At 45.8% G+C, this 21027-nt stretch overlaps 1 protein-coding gene across 5 annotated transcripts in view; it reads right to left on the reverse strand.

Annotated features, from left to right (window-relative positions):
- Nucleotides 1-21027, reverse strand: part of LOC144892216 (uncharacterized) — a 256345-nt gene that overhangs the window by 82713 nt on the left and 152605 nt on the right. For 4 of the 5 annotated variants that reach the window (XM_078777672.1, XM_078777673.1, XM_078777675.1 and 1 more), the window contains 2 exons: nt 14765-14905; nt 12146-14630 (listed from right to left, as the gene is read on the reverse strand). In XM_078777672.1, coding sequence (XP_078633798.1) covers nt 13309-14630; nt 14765-14905 — 1463 coding nt within the window. In that variant the 3' untranslated portion in view covers nt 12146-13308. Of the gene's footprint in view, nt 1-12145; nt 14631-14764; nt 14906-21027 lie in introns of those variants that run through there. The other variant, XR_013623425.1, reaches the window with a different exon arrangement.

Raw genomic sequence — 21027 nt, forward strand, 5'->3', positions numbered from 1 at the left:
TGGCAGCGTCCTTAGTTTGCTGACCAATGGATGCGGCCAATGGATGCGGCCAATGATATCCCGGAGAGAGGAGGCTTGCAAAGGAACGCGTGGCATGCTGGGAAACGAAGCGGACGAGGCGTTCGTGTTCATTCTTGTTCGCCGTTCACGCCTCATTCGTGTTCTCGGCTCATTTGTTCAGGTGAGAAAAGGCTTCCAACAAAAAAGCAGAATTTATTCGCACGATTTTTAAAGGTTGAAAATTAATTTTCTTTATTTTTTTTTGAAATCCTGTTGGATAAAACACGATATCATCTATTTATTACGTAAGCAAAAATGGTAGAATTCCCCTTGAGAAGGTCGAGGGGTGGCGGGCTGATGCGACATGGCGCTTCATGGAGGGGAGAAGCCACATGACCTCAGGGTCTTGCTGCTGATCGTCATCTTAGCAAAATCTTGACAAGTCGAACTTGTAAAAGTGCTCTCTCCCCCCCAGTGTCCGGATTCTCTTGTGATCGATATTATCATCATCGCGGAGCTCTCGTTCTCTCTGCCTCCATCTTTGCGGGTTGGCATGATGAGGTTGCTTCTGCAGACGTTTTTGTTCTCTATTTAGCTCACCTGGAACGAAGTTCAGGGGAGCTTATGCGATGGAGCATTGTCCATCAGTCCATCAGTCAGACAGTCAGAATTTATTGACAGTCCGTCAGTCAGTCCGTTCGTCCATCAGTCAGTCAGACCGTTCGTCAATCAGTCAGTCAGTCTGTTAGTCCATCAGTCAATCAGTCCGTCCGTCCCTAAAATCGGTATTTGCTTTCTTCTCAGAAACGACACACGCAACTCTGATGAAACTTCACCACAACCTTAATCACCCGTCTTATACCAAAGTTTGTTCCTGGCATTAAAAAATTGGGGTCTAAGGTGGTCGATGCAACGGTAGGCTACCCGCCCTATGGGTGGGGCTTCAATTGGGAAACCCAAATGAAAAGGCAAAATATCAGAAATTGAAAGCTTTTTTTATTTTAAACGATTCATATAAACATCCGTTGAATCATATCACATGCAAATCATCAAGATCTAAACAGTACATGGCACCCATTTTGAAAAAAGATTGAATTCTGCAAAACGGAAGCGGCCGTACATGTTTTTCTCAATCGCACGTTTATGTGTGAAGAGTGCGTGCCGAATCTGTAACACGGAAGCGGCCGCTACACCTGTTTCTCAGTCGCTTTGCACACGCTGCCATGTTACTTCAGAGCCGCACGTTTATATAGGAAGAGTTTGTCAGGAGTCGATCTACTCTCTCCTGGTACGTATCATTTCAACAAAAACCACATCACTGTTCATATTGGTAAATATTATTCCATCGTGTTTGGAAAAACTGGAAAATTGGGAAAAATAGGAAAAACAACATAGTGTAGCGGCTACCGCTGGGTTTTCACAATCGCCTTGCACCTATCAAGGACGCGGAGCGATCACCATGCCGGGCTCGTCCAGGACGCCCGGGCAGGCTCGCCCTCAACTTGCCAGGCCACAGCCAGGACGCTGGGCCACGCCCCCTCTCGCCTTTCCTGGGCAAACGCTCCGGGATAATATGTATATATATTGCTGCCCGATAAACGGGCTTTTCAGAGTGCCTGAGTGTTTGGTTTGATTAAAGCAACTCGGATGAATTCCAGCTTTTTGTCGCGTCCATTCTTCCGATCGACGTGGGAGCACAGCTCCTTCAATAGCCTATTTTACTCCAAGTGGTCCTGGGAATATCCACCCAAAATATCGTTGCGATCGGCTCCTTCGAGGAGCCGATTTTGCGGTACCTTCTTCGTTTTTGCGGTACCTTCGAACAGACAGACATTTGGTGAATTATAGTAAGACTAGCGGGGTCACCCGTGGGAATCCCACGGGCATGGATGTGTGTGACATTTCGACATATTGAGTTAGATGCTGCGCCTGCACATTCAGTTATATAAAATGGTTACTGGCAATTGATCACATCCACAAATGATGTAATCCACACAATTTATGTACTTTACATAACGTTAATCGGAATACATGCCCGTGTGGATGGGAAATACAGTTTGTTTGAAATAAATCACAAATATCAGAAGAAAGTTTTTAAAATTTAGAACTATTCTCACTCAGAGTTAAACATCACCGTAATATTATGCGGTTGCTTCAACGTTTTCGGTGAATTATATGTCATTCCCATCCACACGGGCATGTATTCCTATTAACGTTATGTAAAGTACATAAATTGTGTGGATTACATCATTTGTGGATGTGATCAATTGCCAGTAACCATTTTATATAACTGAATGTGCAGGCGCAGCATCTAACTCAATATGTCGAAATGTCACACACATCCATGTGGGAATCCCACGGGCATGGATGTGTGTGACGAATTTTAAATATATGTCGACTGTTATTTTAGGCGGTGTATTTTCGTTTATCATCATGGTGCGATTTGAAAAAATATATCTCTGCATTTTCCTCTCCAATACCTCCTCACACTTTACACACACACCGGCCCATGTTTACACACACACACACACACACACACACACACACACACACACACACACACACACACACACACACACACACACACACACACACACACACACACACACACACACACACATCGACACACATGCACACACACACACACACGTACAGACACATATACACATATGCAAATATGTATACACATATTTTTATTTTTTTTTGTATACAAGATCGAGGCTCGTGAAAGAGCGAACATTAATCACACAGAAAGACAAACCGACACATAAAACATATAACATCGGGAGCGGTAGACAAGATGGGGAGAGAGGGTGAAGGACACAAACACAACATTTGAGAGCAGGGACCGAGAGACATGGAGACATCGACAGATCTGAGAGAGGGCGAGGGCTTTGGGGGGGGGGGGGGGCATGGGAAGGGGGCGGTGGGAGAGGTATAAAACATATGGACACTGCCAGGACTTCCAGGAAAGAAGTTGGAATTTCAAACAAGGTGGATCTGGGGTGAATTAGCGGGGGTAGAAAAGATCAAGGTTTTGGATGGGGGAAGATAAGAGATGGTGGTGAACAGCTGTTTTAAAGACCTGGAGGGAGGAGTGGGATTGAAGGGAGTGAGGGAGTTTGTTCCAGAGGCGGGAGAAAAGAGGAATGAAAGAGTGAAGGTGAGCAGAGAGCCGAGATTTCGGCAGTTTAACCATCAGAGGGTTGCTGGCAGATGTTGTGCGACCTGTAGGAATATTTGGGGGACAGAGCACAGAGAGAGCTGTGGGTGCAAGGCCGGAGAGGAGTCGGTAGAAGACAGAAAGACCACCTACCTGCCTGCGGTGAGTGAGTGAAAGGCCCTCAGAGATAGCTTCATCGCGGGAGATTCCAATAATTCTGAAAGCTTTGGTTTCAACAGCGTGAAGCCGAGCTAGGTGTGAGGCAGGAGCACCGGCCCATAGGGGAGAACAGTATTCCATTGAGCTGCGGATGAAAGCCTTGTATGTGGTGAGGAGCTCAGGTGTGCCAAGGAAGGACTTCGCACGACGGAGGATGCCCAGTCGGCGACTGGCTTTGGAGGCCAGCTTGGAAATGTGGTTTTCCCAAGAAAGATCATGGCAGATAGTGAGACCCAAAATCTTGAGCGACAGAACTTCTTGGAGAGGATTGTTGAGAAAGTAGATGGGAGGGTTGTCCAGTCGATCTTTTCGGAGAGACATAGTAAGAGTGTGAGATTTGTCAGGATTGAAAGACATGTTCCACTTGTTTGACCAGTCTGTGATTTTGTCCAGGTCTTCAGAGAGTGAGGAGGCAGCAGACTGCCGATCTGAGGGAAGAGGAATGGAGCGGCAGAGAGTGGAGTCATCAGCAAAGAGATAGAGAGGATTTTCGAGAGAGTCAGAGAGATCATTGATGAAGACCAGAAAAAGCACGGGGCCCAGAACACTGCCTTGGGGAACTCCAGCCTGAACAGGAAGAGGAGATGAAAGAAACCCATTCAGGGCCACACGTTGACGATGACTAGAGAGGAAGTCCGCCAGCCATGCGTGGAGATTTCCATGGATACCAAAGGAGGAGAGTTTGGTGAGCAGAGCGGGGTGCCAGACCGTGTCGAAGGCACGTGATATGTCGAGGGAGACAGCTCTAATTTCCTGTTTGGCATTGAGGACCTCCATCCATTGTTGAGACAGCAGAAGCAGCATGTCCAGAGTAGAGTGACCTGGTCTGAAACCAAATTGATGATCAGAGATCAAGCCATTGGAGAAGAGGAAAGATTTCATATCCGAAGCAATGATGGATTCCATGACTTTGCTGATAATTGGGAGAAGGCTGATTGGTCTGTAGTTGCTAGGATCTGTTTTTGCACCTTTTTTGTGCAAAGCGGTGATGTTGGCTGATTTCCAAGCAGATGGAAGTTGACCTTGAGCAAAAGAGAGGGTGAAGAGAACAGAGAGAGGGTGAGATAGAGCAGCAGAGCAGGATTTTAGGACCCGTGGGCTGATGCCGTCGGGTCCAGTTGCAGAATCAGAGTCGAGGGTTGACAGAAACTTTTCCACCTTGTCAGGAGGAAAGGACACGGAGTCCAGGAGCAGCAGGGTACGACTGGGTATGGTGGGTACAGAGAGGGATGGGTTTGGGACACAAGATTGAGGCAAACACAGAGTTGAGGCATTCAGCTTTTTCACGTGCGGAGTCAGCTGTGTAGCCGTTTGAGGTAAGGGAGGGGATGGAGGGGGAACAAACACCAGAAACGGATTTGACCAGACGCCACCAGGATTTGGAAGAGGGAGACAGATAATAGAGTTCGGTCTTGAGAACGGAGAGATATTGTTTCCTGGCTCTCCTGATGGTGGACACACACTTGTTTCGGGCTTTGTGAAAGGAAATGAGATTTCCTTCCGTTGGATTTGCTTTCCAGGAGACGAAGGCAAGTTGTTTCTGGGCAACAGCCTCACCACAAGATTCCGTGTACCATGGACGGGAGGAAGGGTATGACAACTGAAGACGAGATGGGATAAATCTGTGCATGAGAGAGAGCAATTTACTTTGGAAGAATTCCCAGGATGAGTTGATGTCAGAGGTGGTAGAGATGGGAGACCAGTCCAGATGATTGATGGCTGCCTGAAGACCGTGCCAGTTGGCCTGAGTGAAATGCCAGACTCGTCGACGCTGAGCAGGCTCCCTGAGGATGGTCAGAGAGATGTCCACTTTAACAAGGACATGATCAGATGATCCGATCGGAGCAGAAGAAGAGCAGCAGACATTTTCAGGGAAGTTAGTCATAACCAAGTCCAGAAGAGAAGATGTTCCATTGACTGAGATCCGGGTCGGGAAATTGACAGATTGTGTCAGTCTGTCATACTGTTCTCCCCTATGGGCCGGTGCTCCTGCCTCACACCTAGCTCGGCTTCACGCTGTTGAAACCAAAGCTTTCAGAATTATTGGAATCTCCCGCGATGAAGCTATCTCTGAGGGCCTTTCACTCACTCACCGCAGGCAGGTAGGTGGTCTTTCTGTCTTCTACCGACTCCTCTCCGGCCTTGCACCCCCAGCTCTCTCTGTGCTCTGTCCCCCAAATATTCCTACAGGTCGCACAAGATCTGCCAGCAACCCTCTGATGGTTAAACTGCCGAAATCTCGGCTCTCTGCTCACCTTCACTCTTTCATTCCTCTTTTCTCCCGCCTCTGGAACAAACTCCCTCACTCCCTTCAATCCCACTCCTCCCTCCAGGTCTTTAAAACAGCTGTTCACCACCATCTCTTATCTTCCCCCATCCAAAACCTTGATCTTTTGTACCCCGGCTAATTCACCCCAGATCCACCTTATTTGAAATTCCAACTTCTTTCCTGGAAGTCCTGGCAGTGTCCATATGTTTTATACCTCTCCCACCGCCCCCTTCCCATGCCCCCCCCCCCAAAGCCCTCGCCCTCTCTCAGATCTCTCGATGTCTCCATGTCTCTCGGTCCCTGCTCTCAAATGTTGTGTTTGTGTCCTTCCCCCTCTCTCCCCATCTTGTCTACCGCTCCCGATGTTATATGTTTTATGTGTCGGTTTGTCTTTCTGTGTGATTAATGTTCGCTCTTTCACGAGCCTCGATCTTGTATACAAAAAAAAAAAACAAAAAAAAAAAAACGTCCCAGTGAGTCGCAGAAGTCCTTTGCTGAAGAGCCATGGCTGGTGAGAGAGGTACCCACACCCAGCCAACTGGCATGATGACAGTTGAAATCACCACATATGAGGAAGAGAGAGTTGGGATGAGTAGATAGAAGTTGGTCCATATCATCGGACAGCGAGATGTAGATGGAGTCATCACTGTTTGGTGGACGGTACAACACACATATGAACAAGAGGTGGGAGCGAAGGGGAAGCCGTAGCCAGAGGTATTCCTGGGGGTGAGGTGGAGAGAGTGCAGTGCAGGGCGAGTGAGGAAGAGAGTTTTTTTATAAAGATAGCAACCCCGCCTCCAGGACGAGGCTCAGGTCTATCATACCGGAGGAGGGAGTAGGCCGGGAGAGATACTATGGAATCAGAGACATCATAAAGGAGGAAAGTTTCTGTTAAGCAGATCACGTCTGGTTTGACAGAAGCAACCTGTATGGAGAGATCAGTTAAGTTTGAACGAAGGCCCCGGATGTTTGAGGTCCATACCGTTAATGAAGAGGAAGGGGGAGCATCAGATACAGAACAGGGGGGAGGAGGGGTAGGGTAAGATGTGGAAGAGGTGGAAGAGGTAGGGAGAGCTGTTGAAGATGTGTCAGAGATTTCAGAATAGCTCGGAGAAAGGGAAGGATGGGGCAGACAAAAGGTTTGATGGTGATTGGGTGAGCCACAATGAGGTGTTATTTGAGGAGGGGGAAGAGCGAGGCAGAAGGTTGGGGGAGATGGAGGTGAGAGTTTGAAGGGGGAAGAAGCGGGGAGGACGCTTTGAGGAGGGGGAGTGAGAGGGGGGAAATTGAGAAGCAATGAGGGTGGGGAGATTTGAAGGGGAGGGGTGAGGGGGGAGTTTGGGAGGGAAGGGACAAGGGGAGGGATTTGAAAGGGATGGGATATGGGGGAGATTTGGAGGGGAGGGGTGAGGCAGGAGTCTAGGAGGGGAGGGGCGAGGGGGCGTCTTGGCGGGGAGGGGTGAGGGGGTAGTTTAGGAGGGAGGGGGCAAGGGGGGAGATTTGAAAGGGATGGGTGATGGGGAAGATTTGGAGGGGAGGGGTGATGGGGAAGATTTGGAGGGGAGGGGTTATGGGGAAGATTTGGAGGGGAGGGGTGAGATTGGATTTTTGAAAGTGTACGATTTATGGGAAACGAACATTTATTGCAAAATGAGTTTCTTGTGACCTTCGAGTTAAAAATACGTTTAAGGACGCTGGATGGAGGATGGAGTGCAGGAGAGTTTAGGGAATGTAGAAAAAAGGCACTATAGGAGATGGATATTTTTTTTGGGATGAATTGATTTGGTGAGCAAGTCGAAAGCAGCCTTTTAAAGAAGAAGAAGAAAAAGGTGTTATAAAATATGACGGAATACATAACTTGAGGGGAAAGTGTAAACATTGAAGGTTAATGAGTGAAAACTATCTGGGGAAATGGGGGAGAAACACGTGGTCGAAGAACGAACGAACGAATAAGAATGAATAAACGAATGAGAACAGAGAAGGAAATGTTTTTTTTTTTTGTTTTTTTTTTGAGTTGAGATTTACACAAGGAAGTAGGCTATGGGTGAAAAGACTGGGAATACAGAGAACGAAAGTTATTGGATCACAAAACGATGGACCGCTGAGAGAAAAACAAAGCCTCAAGGTTGTACAGTGCACACTGTACAAGGCCTCAAGACACGACACGAATTAACACGATTTTCAATACAGGTATGAAAGATTTGCACCGAAAAATCTTCGTCCGGACACAATATACGTACAACACCATAAATAAATAGTTTTAACGAAAATACAAATGGGAACAATCACTTAACTTCGATTTCAAATCGTTCGCGACGCGGCAAAGGCCTTGCTCGCGACACGGCAAACAGACGATCAATTTATGAAAGATAAACACCGAGAAACAACCAAAGTTGCACACAATAACTTCACACACCGAAAGATAAATACAGTTTCGACAAAATACAATTGTGAACAGACTTAACTTCGAAAAACGTGGAGACCGTGTGGAGCTTCGAAAATCCCTCCCACTGTCTCCGAGATCTCGCGATATACACATATATGCACATTATACACATATATACATCTCCACACACACACACACACACACACACACACACACACACACACACACACACACACACACACACACACACACACACACACACACACACACACACATACAACAACATGCATTTTAAGGCCATTTTCCCTGCTAGAGCGGGGGTTAGCCTACATACACATACACACACACACATATGCACGCGCACACATGCACGCACACACACACACACACACACACACACACACACACACACACACACACACACACACGTACACACACACACATGTCCCACATGTATATACATGTTTAAAGTGTACGTGCCCTTCCCCCCTCCCCCGCCCGGCAACGCTGGGTACTTCTGCTGGTAACTAATAAAATAAAAACGAAGAAATATCTCTCGGTTTCATGAAACTCGGTGGAATTGGATGAAATTCGCTCGGTGAATTCACTCGGTGTATTCGGTTCGGCTCGGTTCACTCGGTTTAAAGAAAAAGCGATAATGTCAACATGTTGCTGTCTGTGTCATGTTGGGCGGTGTATGATACTTGTTGGCTGTTGGGCGGTGATATGGTGTATTTTTAAATATATATCTCTGCATTTTCCCGCGTTGCTGACACCGAGTCGTTCTTCATCGACTGTGTCATTCATTTTGGAAATGGAAGTTTCCACGCAACGCATGAATTGTCACGAGTCAAGAGGAAGTGTCTCGTCATCATCAAATGACAAATATATTACATTGTGAAAATTAAAGATTTCAAATAAACCTATTTAAAGTGTATGCGCAAATAACTAATAAATAAAGAAACGAAGAAATATCTCTCGGTAATTTCCTGAACCATATTTTACTTCCGGCTAATAATGTTGAATGAAATAAAAACGAAGAAATATATGTCGTTTTGTGACGACTGTCATCAAAAGTAAACGGTGAATTCACTCGGTTTATTCGGTTCGGCTCGGTTCACTCGGTTTAAAGAAAAAGCGATAATGTCGACATGTTGCCGTCTGTCATGTTGGGCGGTGTATGATACATGTTGGGCGGTGTATGATACATATTGGGCGGTTGTTGGCGGTTGGGCAGTGGGCGGTGATATGGTGTATTTTAAAAAATATATTTCTGCATTTTCCCGCGTTGCTGACACCGAGTCCAAAACCATCGATAAAAATGAAATCAGATGGTGAGTTAGATTGGAGATAAAGGCGTGAGAGAGACTCAATGGCCTTGAAGTTACAGGCCTTTGAGAATTCATTTCGTTCTATAAACGGCAACTTTCATCGGATTTTCTTCCCGTTTTTTTTTCAACCGAGTCTAAAACGATGTTAGCGACTGTGAAAAATGAAATGATATATCGAATTTGATTTGAAATAAAACTGGGAGAGAGAGCAAGACACCACGGGCCTACAAAACAGGCCTCAAAGCTATGCGAGTTAATAAAATGGTGGATATTTTTATTTAATAATAAATTAAAATGGTTAATAAAATGGTTTATATTGTTACGGAACCCAACGTCAGCCTATGGTTCCCCTTTGAGGGGGGATTAGTCCCCTCGTTTGTTACTGACCGACGTGGTCCCTGAAGCTGCACCGCAACCTCCGGGAAAGGCCGGTGCACAGCCCCGTTCGTGACCGCGGATAAGATGTTAATTTGCCGAGAGGTTGGCAGCTGCGGCCCGAACCGTTAACAATGACTAGACCCGATTCCTTAACGTTGGCCAAATCGTGCCACAGGTATTCAATTGGTTAAAGACAAAGACGACGGATGTGAAGAAGAAGAAGACAAAAAAGGTTTGCAATACGACTATAATTTATTACTACTATTTACAACCAAAAGAAACCAAGGAGGAGGAAGGATAATAAAATAAAGACAGAAGGAATCAAGGAGACACAGTGCAACGCTAGCTTACCTACAGTCTTAATTAATACCCCAGGACAAGACACACAAAACGGACGACAATCAAACTCACACGAATGGGGAAATGAAGGCAGGAACGATTGGCTGGAAGGAGGGGAAGGTCCAAGTGGTCCACAGAGCTGGAAGGATGCGGGTGGTGGGTGTGATCCCAGCTCGAGTTGAGCAGCCGCCGACTCTCCCCAATCGTCTCCGCACGGCGACGTGGCTTCTTGGCCGCAACTGTCGTCACCGCCGTCGACGCTCCAAGCTGCGGTTTGTTCACAAGCTGCGGTGGACTCTTTTGTGCGTCTCTCCCCGAAGCTCGTCTCACCTCCTCTGGACTTATCTCAGGCGCATCTCTCTTGGACTCAGAACTCATCTGGCGTGGGGAGCGTCCCGCTGCGGGTTATATAGGCCCCGCCCTTCAACCTCTTTGAACCTCCCCGATCGCTCTTCCTCCGCCCTCTCAAGCCAAACCCATTTGGCTGGGTTGGTTGAGCGGGGCCGACTCACTCCTCCCCTCTATTACGAGGTGGAGACACGCCTTTCTTCTCCGAGCCGGAGCACATGGCAATGGCGGCGAATGCAGTTGGCAATCGAGGCTTTGGGAATGGGAATGAAAGGGAATGGAAATGAAAGGGAATCTACTCTATTTGAATTCGGTGCAATGGAGTATTAATTAATGGAAGACAAAGCCTTAACCTAATACACAGAATAAGGAAATAACTACCAACAAGCAGGAAATCTATGATTGGCTAACGCGATTGTATATGACCTAACTAAGGGACGCCCTTTGACCTTTATACACAACTGGAGGAAGGAGGGTGATATTTTACAATTTATTACACAATAAAAAAACACAATTCTCATATCCACAACAATACGAAGCGAAGCCTCTCCCAGAATGGGTGGAGCTATGGGTTGAGCTACTCTGCAAACCGAGTAAGCCACACCCCGGACAGACGCCCAACAGACAGACAGACAGAATCATCGACGGCTATTATAATATAGAATGCTTTTGGAATACTTCTGTCATCCTATTGAATAAGTTGGGCCAATTTTTATCAAAGATTCATTTTATAAAATAATTTCCACAATTTTCTGAAAACAAAACAAAACAAAGGAAGAAAACAAAACTTTGACTGTTAACTTGCAAATGAACTGCACCTAATTTGATTTGTAATAAAGTTATTTCATTGGGCTTTGTGTTGAATTCAGCATGTGAGTTGTGAGGGGCGGAAATTTGACATCTCGCCCCAAGCGTCATTTTTCATTGATAAGCCACTGGGGAGGGGATGGGGTTGGCCCCCCAAAATAGGAATTTACTTTCTTCTCAGAAACTACACTTACAATTCCGATAAAACTTGACCATAACGTTCTGTTCATCACCCGTGATGTACCAACGATTGTTCCTGGCATTTAAAAAGTCGGGGTCTGAGGTCCATGGGAGGTTGCCCCATAGAATAAGTATTTGTTCTTTTCTCAGAAACTACACACAATTTTGATGAAACTTGATCACAACCTTCATCACCCGTGATACACCAAGGTTTGTTCGAGGCATTATAAAAATCGGGTGGGGTAGGGCATGGGAGAGAGGGTTGCCCCCCAAAATAGGTATATTGTTTTTGTTTGTTTGAAGTCTTATGATTGTCAGTATGATTGTACATACATGCTGCCCTGTCTTCTTGCAACCATTGAAATTGGTTCAATATACCGTGATACTGTTTAAAATACGTTTACGTTCTGTGTTCAAAGGTATTCCCTCCATTAACAATGCTTTACCATTGATGTTGAGAAAAATGTGGGAGCAACTAGCTGTGTGGCCTTCCATGTTGGGACCTGTGCAACTGAGCTGCTCAAGATCAATGAGTGATGGGATGAAGTGCAGTCAAGCTATGATGGTAAATGCTATCTCTGCAAGGCTTTCAACTGGTATGGTGAACAACTCTCGGTTTGATCAGGATTACTCATGGGGATGTGGACAACTCCAAACTCTCCACTGACTGACAATATAAATTGATCATGCACCCATTACATATTCACAATAACACAGACAGGGCATTTACACTTTGAGGACCTCTCTTTATTGTGAAACCCTTCATAAATTCAAGATTCATGAAGAACATGCGCAGGAGTCTTCTTCTGATAAACAATTTTACAACAAGGGTGTTCTCCCCATATCACACATGGCAATGAAACATGGACGACAGCAAAGATTGAGTAAAAATTGATGTCCAAATCACCATGGAAAGATTCCATCTGAGCACAACCAAAAGGGACAAGAAAAACAACTAATTCAGAGAGAAAACAAATTTGCTGGACACTGGTCACAATCAAAAAACTCAAATGGAACTTGGCTGTATGCATGGGAAGGACAGAGACAATATTTACAAATTGGCAACCTCAGGAAGGCCCTGGAAGAAGCACAGTGAGAGATATAAGCTGATGTTGAGAGATTCAGTTTTGTTACCATTTGAGATTTTGGCTTCAAATTTTCAACAATCCGCTGTGATGAGAATATGGAGAATCAAATTTATAAATTTTACATTGTTTTTTTAACCTGTCATTTTCTTTAACTGCAGTTTGAGTTGAGTGGACGTGGATGGGCTTAGCATTTTGAGATTCTTGTTGTCTTTTGGCACCAGTTTGCAATCATTGTTGTGGACATTCTGGATACAGGTGGTACTCTGAGGAGTTGTGCTCACAAGGTATGTGCCCAAAGGTCTGTACGCTTTCACGATAGCTTTCTCCTTCCTGGTTCACTGAATACCTTGCCGACTGCTGAGGAACGATTACAAGGGGGGAGGGGAGGAACGTACAACCTCGTACAGGTAATGCCACGTGAATTTAACAAACCTTTTATCAGCAAATCCCTTCCCACAATCGGAGCACTTTTTTACGCGAGCACTCCAGGTGGGTTGCACTCTGGAAGTTCAAGCTCCGTTTTGAAATAAAATCCTCATCACAAATAGAACATTTGTAAGGGACGCTCTCGTTGGTTGTTATCTCAACATGCGGGTTTTAGGAGGTGGGAGAAAGTTCTCCCAGAACTCAAAATCTCCACCTCCTTTTTCGGTAAAGGGTCATTATTCATGAACCAGTTTGTGAAACTTCATTCTCATAGTTTTGTTCCAAGGGCTCGTTTTAGAATCCTCACTGAACCTTTGACAGCCTCCACCTGTAGCATGTTTGTCGTGATATTCCCCGGAATGCTTTTTAAGTGCTCAGTTGGGGTTTTCTTGAACATCCGGATTTCCTGTTGCTCCGACTGTCACTGGTACAATTTCAGGTTTCTTCAATTTTGAGATCCTCTTGACGTCATTTTTCAGATCTTGGTATTTCAGATTTACTTCTGCTGTGTGGATCTTGATGTGACTTTTCAATTTGCTGTTTTGAGAGAAACCTTTATCACATATCGAGCATTTGTAAGGTCGCTCTCCTGTATGGACCCTCATATGTAATTTCAAACTGCTGTTTGAAGAGAAACCTTTATCACATATCGAGCATTTGTAAGGTCGCTCTCCTGTATGGACCCTCATATGTAATTTCAATTTGCCTTTTTGAGAGAAACCTTTATCACATATCAAGCATTTGTAAGGTCGCTCTCCTGTATGGACCCTCATATGTAATTTCAAATCGCCTTTTTGAGAGAAACCTTTATCACATATCGAGCATTTGCATGGTCGCTCTCCTGTATGGACCCTCATATGTTTTTTCAAATTGCTGTTTCGAGAGAAACCTTTATCACATATCGAGCATTTGTAAGGTTGCTCTCCTGTATGGACCCTCATATGTAATTTCAAACTGCTGTTTACAGAGAAACCTTTATCACATATCGAGCATTTGTTAGGTCGCTCTCCTGTATGGACCCTCATATGTAATTTCAAACTGCTGTTTAGAGAGAAACCTTTATCACATATCGAGCATTTGTAAGGTCGCTCTCCTGTATGGACTCTCATATGTCTTTTCAAATACCGTTTTTGAGAGAAACCTTTATCGCATATCAAGCATTTGTGTGGTCGCTCTTCTGTATGGACCCTCATATGTTTTTTCAAATTGCTGTTTCGAGAGAAACCTTTATCACATATCGAGCATTTGTAAGGTCGCTCTCCTGTATGGATCCTCATATGTAATTTCAAACTGCTGTTTGCAGAGAAACCTTTATCACATATTGAGCATTTGTAAGGTCGCTCTGCTGTATGGATCCTCATATGTAATTTCAAATCGCTGTTTAGAGAGAAACCTTTATCACATATCGAGCATTTGTGAGGACGTTTTCCAGTGTGGATCCTCATGTGTATTTTGATTTTACTCATTGAAGCAAAATCCTTTCTGCACACATAACACTGAAAACATATTCGCTTTTCTTGAACCTTTTTGTGTTTGTTCAATTTCATATTAATCTTGGTGTGACGAGGCCCAGACAAGTATTTGTATTTTACTGGAAGTGAGACTTGATCTCGTGATTGTTTCTTCAAAAAAGGCTTCTTCCTCACTGTCAAGCTGCCAATGGACCTTATTTGTCCCAAATTACTTCTTGATTGTTCTACAGAAACAAAGAACACAACATTTTCTTTTTTTTGTCAAAATCAAAATGCAAAATTTTTAACACTTTTCTGAAATTTTTATATTTTCTCCATACAAAAGGCTTTATGTTATTTTTTTTACGTTTCCACTCACCAGTTGCAAAACAGGAAGCACTTCCGTTTGTCATGTGAATATCATCTGAACCTTCCTTTGCAGAAGCACATTTTGAATCTTCTGTGACAGATGAATCGTTGTCGTGTTGTTTGCCTTCCACATTTACAGGATAGACATCACCTGTGTATAAATCAGTGTCAGTATTTTGCAGGGAAATGAGTGAGAACCATCTGGGGAGTTCATATAACATGTTACACCATGGAATGTATACTTCAATTTAAACATAATAATGAAGTTAAAGATTGTGAAATAAAAATTCTGGATGTTAAGTCCGATTGAAGCAGTCTTCTGCATCACCCTTATACACCATCCTATTTAACATGTCCAAATACTGCAAAACTGGAGATTATTGGAAACAAGAAGAAGGCGATTTGTGTTCAACTATTATACAGAAAGACAAGTTTGTGTGGCAAGGGCGCCCGGAAAGCGTGCATGGTGTTAGTGTCCTGATTTCTGAGGAATTTGTAGACAGTGTGGCGAGTGTGACTCGAGTGAGTGAAAGGTTGATGGTTGGAAAGTTCTTGGTGAACGTCATCTCGGGATATGCTCCGCAGGTCGGTCAGAGTGATGAAGAGAAGGACAAGTTCTGGTGTGCAATAAAGAAGCTGATGGAAAACGTGAAAGATGAGGAAGTTGTTGTGGTTGGAGGAGACCTAAATGGACATGTGGGAAGGAGTATAGACTGTTTTGAGGGAGTTCATGGGGGTTACGGATATGGTGTGAGGACTGGAGAAGGTGAAAGGATTTTGGAGTTTGCTGATGGAGCTGGTTTGTCGATTTGAAATACTCAGTTCCAGAAAGAGGATAATAAGCTTGTTCCATACACGTCAGGTGGGTCGATGACAACCGTCGACAAACCTGATGGTGCGTAGGCGAGATCGGGGGCACCTCCGGGACACAAAGGTGATCCCGGGGGAGGAGGCTGTTTCACAGCACCACTTGGTTGTCTGCGACATAAGGGTGAAACGTGCGAGGAGAGCTCGGCAGGTGAAGTACCAACCGAGAATGAAGGTGTGGAGGTTGAAAGAGGTGACAGTGAGGGAGGCATTAAAAGGGACGGAGGAACTGCTCTCCCCTCTGGGCTGGTGCTCCTGCCTCACACCTAGCTCGTCTTCACGCTGTTGAAACCAAAGCGAATCATTGGAATCTCCTGCGATGAAGCTAACTCCAAGGGCCTCTCACTCACTCACCGCAGGCAGGTTGGTGGTCTTTCCGTCTTCTCCCGACTCCTCTCTGGACTTGCCCCCCCAGCTCTCTCTGGGCTCTGTCCCGCAAATATTCCTACAGGTCGCACAAGATCTGCCTGCAACCCTCTTATGGTTAAACTGCCAAAACCAAGACTCTCTGCTCACCTTCACTCCTTCATTCCTCTTTTCTCCCGCCTCTGGAACAAACTCCCTCACTCTCTTCAATCCCACTCCACCCTCCAGGTCTTTAAAACAGCTGTTCACCACCATCTCTTATCTTCCCCCATCCAAAACCTTGATCTTTTTTACTCCCGCTAATTTCACCCCAATTCCACTTTTTTGAAATAGCAACTTCTGTCCTGGAAGTCCTTGGTGTCCTTGTGTTTTATACTTCTCCCACCCCCCCCCCCCCCCCTTCCCACGCCTCCTCCCCCCAAGCCCTCTCCCTCCGACACATCTCCCAGCTCTCAAATGTTGTGTTTGTGTGCCTCCCCTTCTCTCCCCATCTTGTCTTCCACTCCCTCTTTTTATATATTTTGTTTGTCAGGATGATTTGTTTGTGAAGTAAATGTTAGCTCTTTCACGAGCCTCGATTCAGTATACAAAAAAAAAGAAAAAAGAAAGAAAAAAAAAGAGAGGCCGAGTATGGTCGAGGATAATGTGGTTGAGCTTGAAAGTGGTTGGATGTCAATGAAAAATAGTCTATTGGGAGCCGTTCATGAGGTATGTGGATGGACAAAAGGACCACTGAGGCACTCGAAAACATGGTGGTGGGATGATGAAGTTGGAAAGAGGATTGACGAGAAGAGGAAGAAGATAAAGGAGTGGCAGAAGGCAAAGGGTACGGGGGCAGAGCATGAAAGTTTTAAAGCAGCCAAGAAGGCTGCAAAGAAAGAGGTAGCAAAGGCGCAGGAGGCATCTTGGAAAATGTTCGGTGAACGCTTGGATTTGGAAGAGGATCAGAGAGAGGTATTCAGTATTGCAAAGCAGATAGCGAAAGAGAGGTGTGATGTGATGGGGGTGAGTTGCTTGAAGGATGAAGTGGGACAAATCGTTGTGGACCCAGATGGAATTAAAGGAAGATGGAAAAGATGTATGGAAATGCTGTTGAATACAGAGAATGAATGGGATGGCAACATAGAGAGTAACCCAGTTTTAGGACCGGCAGAGAAGATAACTGAGAAGGAAGTTGAGGAAGCGATAAAAGCAATGAAGAGCAGAAAAGCGGGAGGGCCGACGGGAGTTGTGGGAGATATGTTGAAGGCAGCAGGAATTTGGGGTGTGAAGAGAATGACAGAGATATGTAATCTGGTGGTGAAAGAAGATCGCATTCCAGTGGATTGGGAAGTGAGTACCCTCGTCCCTCTATACAAGGGGAAAGGTGGCCCTCTGGACTGTGGCTCGTATCGAGCGACAAAGTTATTGGAGCATGGAATGAAGGTATTGGAAAGGGTGTTGGAGAAAAGCATGAGGAAGAAAGTGAAGATCGACGAAATGCAGTTTGGATTTATACCAGGAAGAGGAACGACAGACGCGCTTTTTATTGTAAGGCAGTTGCAGGAGAAGTACATGGAGAAGAGGAAGAAGTTGTTTCTTGGGTTTGTTGATCTGGAGAAAGCATTCGATCGGGTTCCACATGAATTAGTGACATGGGCATTGAGGAAGTTGGGAGTGGAGGAATGGTTGATCAGAATAGTGATGGCAATGTACGAAAGAGAATGTAAGGACGAAGGACGGGAACAGTGGTGAGTTTGAGGTGAAGGTGGGAGTGCATCAGGGGTCGGTAGTAAGTCCACTATCCTTTGTAGCTGTGATGGAGGTGCTGGCTCGGAACGTAAAGGAGGGTGTACTGTGGGAGTTGTTGTTTGCCAATGATCTAGTGTTTATCAAGGAAAGTATGGATGGATTGAAGGAGAAGATGAACAAGTGGAAGGAATGTATGGAGACAAAAGGTCTGAAGGTGAATATCGGAAAAACGAAGGTGATGGCAAGTGGTAAAGCATGCGGTGCCGTGGAAAGAACTGGGAAGTGGCCGTGTGCTGTGTGCAGGAAGGGTGTCGGAGTGAATTCCATTCAATGCACAATGTGCACCGAGTGGGTTCATCAAAAATGTAGTGGTCTGTGACGGTCATTAACCAGTGTGGCAGCGACATTCAAGTGTAAGGTGTGCACAGAGGGAGCTGCAGATGGAGGAAATGTTGAGTTGGATCTTGGAGACGGCGTGAAGCTGGAAGGTGTGAAAACATTTTGCTACCTCGGAGACATGCTGAATGGAGAAGGTGGATCAGACTCGGCAATGGTTGCTCGAGTGAGATGTGCATGGAAGAGGTTTCGGGAACTGAGTGGCGTGCTGACGAGGATGGGAGTGTTGTTGAAGGGAAAGGTGTATGCTGCATGTGTGAGAAGTGTTATGATTTCTGGGAGCGAGACATGGGTAATGAACAAAGAGCAGCAACGAAGGCTGGAAAGGGTGGAAATGCGAATGGTTCGGTGGATGTGCAGAGAATCGTTGAGAGAGAGAGGAAGACAAATGATGAATTGCGAAAGATGATGGGAATAGAGTCTGTGATGGATGCTGTGAAGAGAAACAGGTTGAGATGGTTTGGTCCTGTGTTGAGGAAGGATGAAAGTGACTGGTTGAGAAGAGTGATGGAAATGAATGTAGAAGGAGGGAGAGGATGGGGAAGACCGAGAAAGACTTGGCTGAAGGTGGTGGAAGAAGAAATGCGTTCAAAGGGATTAACAAGGGGAGATGTAGAAAACAGGGCAAAATGGAGAAGATCATCATGGGGTCCCTTTTTTTTTTTTTTGGATACCGAATCGAGGCTCGTGAAAGAGCTAACATTTATTTCAACCAAACAAACAAAATATACAAAGAGAGGGAGCGGAAGACAAGATGGGGAGAGAAGGGGAAGCACACAAACATAACATTTGAGAGCAGGGAGAGACTCTCTCTCCCTGCGAAGATGTGTGGGAGGGAGAGGGCTTGGGGAGAGGAGGCGTGGGAAGGGGGGGGGGGGTAAGTATGAAACACAAGGACACCAAGGACTTCCAGGACAGAAGTTGGTATTTCAAAAAAGTGGATTTGGGGTGAAATTAGCGGGGGTAGAAAAGATCAAGGTTTTGGATGGGAGAAGATAACAGATGGTGGTGAACAGCTGTTTTAAAGACCTGGAGGGTGGAGTGGGATTGAAGAGTGAGGGAGTTTGTTCCGGAGGCAGGAGAAAAGAGGAATGAAGGAGTGAAGGTGAGCAGAGAGTCTTGATTTTGACAGTTTAACCATAAAAGGGTTGCAGGCAGATCTAGTGCGACCTGTAGGAATATTTGGGAGACAGAGCCCAGAGAGAGCTGGGGGGGCAAGGCCAGAGAGGAGTCGGTAGAAGACGGAAAGACCACCAACCTGCCTGCGGTGAGTGAGTGAAAGGCCCTTTGGAGTTGGCTTCATCGCGGGAGATTCCAATGATTCTGAACGCTTTGATTTCAACAGCGTGAAGACGAGCTCGGTGTGAGGCAGGAGCACCAGCCCAGAGGGGAGAGCAGTATTCCATTGAGCTGCGGATGAAAGCCTTGTATGTGGTGAGGAGCTCAGGTGTGCCAAGGAAGGACTTCGCACGACGGAGGATGCCCAGTCGGCGACTGGCTTTGGAGGCCAGATTTGAAATGTGGTTTTCCCAGGAAAGATCATGGCAGATCGTGAGACCCAAAGCTTGAGTGACAGAACTTCTTGGAGAGGATTATTCAGAAAGTGGATGGGAGGGTTGTCCAGTCGGTCTTTTTGGAGAGACATCGTAAGAGTGTGAGATTTGTCAGGATTGAAAGACATGTTCCACTTCTTTGCCCAGTCTGTGATTTTGTCCAGGTCGGCAGAAAGTCAGGAGGCTGCAGACTGCCGATCTGAGGGATGAGGAATGGAGCGACAGAGAGTAGAGTCATCAGCAAAGAGATGGAGGATTTTCAAGAGAGTCAGAGAGATCATTGATGAAGACCAGAAAAAGCACAGGGCCCAGAACACTGCCTTGGGGAACTCCAGCCTGAACAGGAAGAGGAGATGAGAGAAACCCATTCAGGGCCACACGTTGACTACGACTAGAGAGGAAGTCCGCCAGCCATGCGTGGTGATTACCATGGATACCAAAGGAGGAGAGTTTGGTGAGCAGAGCGGGGTGCCAGACCGTATCGAAGGCACGTGATATGTCAAGGGAGACAGCTCTAATTTCCTGTTTGGCATTGAGGACCTCCATCCATTGTTGAGAAAGCAGAAACAGCATGTCCAGAGTAGAGTGACCAGGTCTGAAACCAAATTGATGATCAGAGATCAAGCCATTGGAGAAGAGGAAAGATATCATATCTGAAGCAATGATGGATTCCATGACTTTGCTGATAATTGGGAGAAGGCTGATTGGTCTGTAGTTGCTAGGATCTGTTTTTGCACCTTTTTGTGCAAAGCGGTGATGTTGGCTGATTTCCAAGCAGATGGCAGATGACCTTGAGCAAAAGAGAGAGTGAAGAGAACAGAGAGAGGGAGTGAAAGAGCGGAAGAACAGGATTTTAGGACCCATGGGCTGATGCCGTCAGGTCCAGTTGCAGAATCATAGTCGAGGGTTGACAGAAACCTTTCCACCTTGCCAGGAGGAAAGGACACAGAGTCCAGGAGCAGCTGGGTACGACTGGGTATGGTGGGTACAGAGAGGGATGGGTTTGGGACACAAGATTTAGAGGCAAACACAGAGTTGAGGCATTCAGCTTTTTCATGTGCGGAGTCAGCCGTGTAGCCGTTTGAGTTGAGGGAGGGGGAGGAGGGGGAACAAACACCAGAAACAGATTTGACCAGACGCCACCAGGATTTGGAAGAGGGAGACAGATAATAGAGTTCGGTCTTGAGAACGGAGAGATATTGTTTCCTGGCTCTCCTGATGGTGGACACACACTTGTTTCGGGCTTTGTGAAAGGAAATGAGATTTCCTTCCGTTGGATTTGCTTTCCAGGAGACGAAAGCAAGTCGTTTCTGGGCAACAGCCTCACCACAAGATTCCGTGTACCATGGATGGGAGGAAG

Source organism: Myxine glutinosa, chromosome 5, assembly GCF_964187855.1.
Source record: "Myxine glutinosa chromosome 5, kmMyxGlut1.1, whole genome shotgun sequence".
Lineage (NCBI taxonomy): Eukaryota > Metazoa > Chordata > Myxini > Myxiniformes > Myxinidae > Myxine > Myxine glutinosa.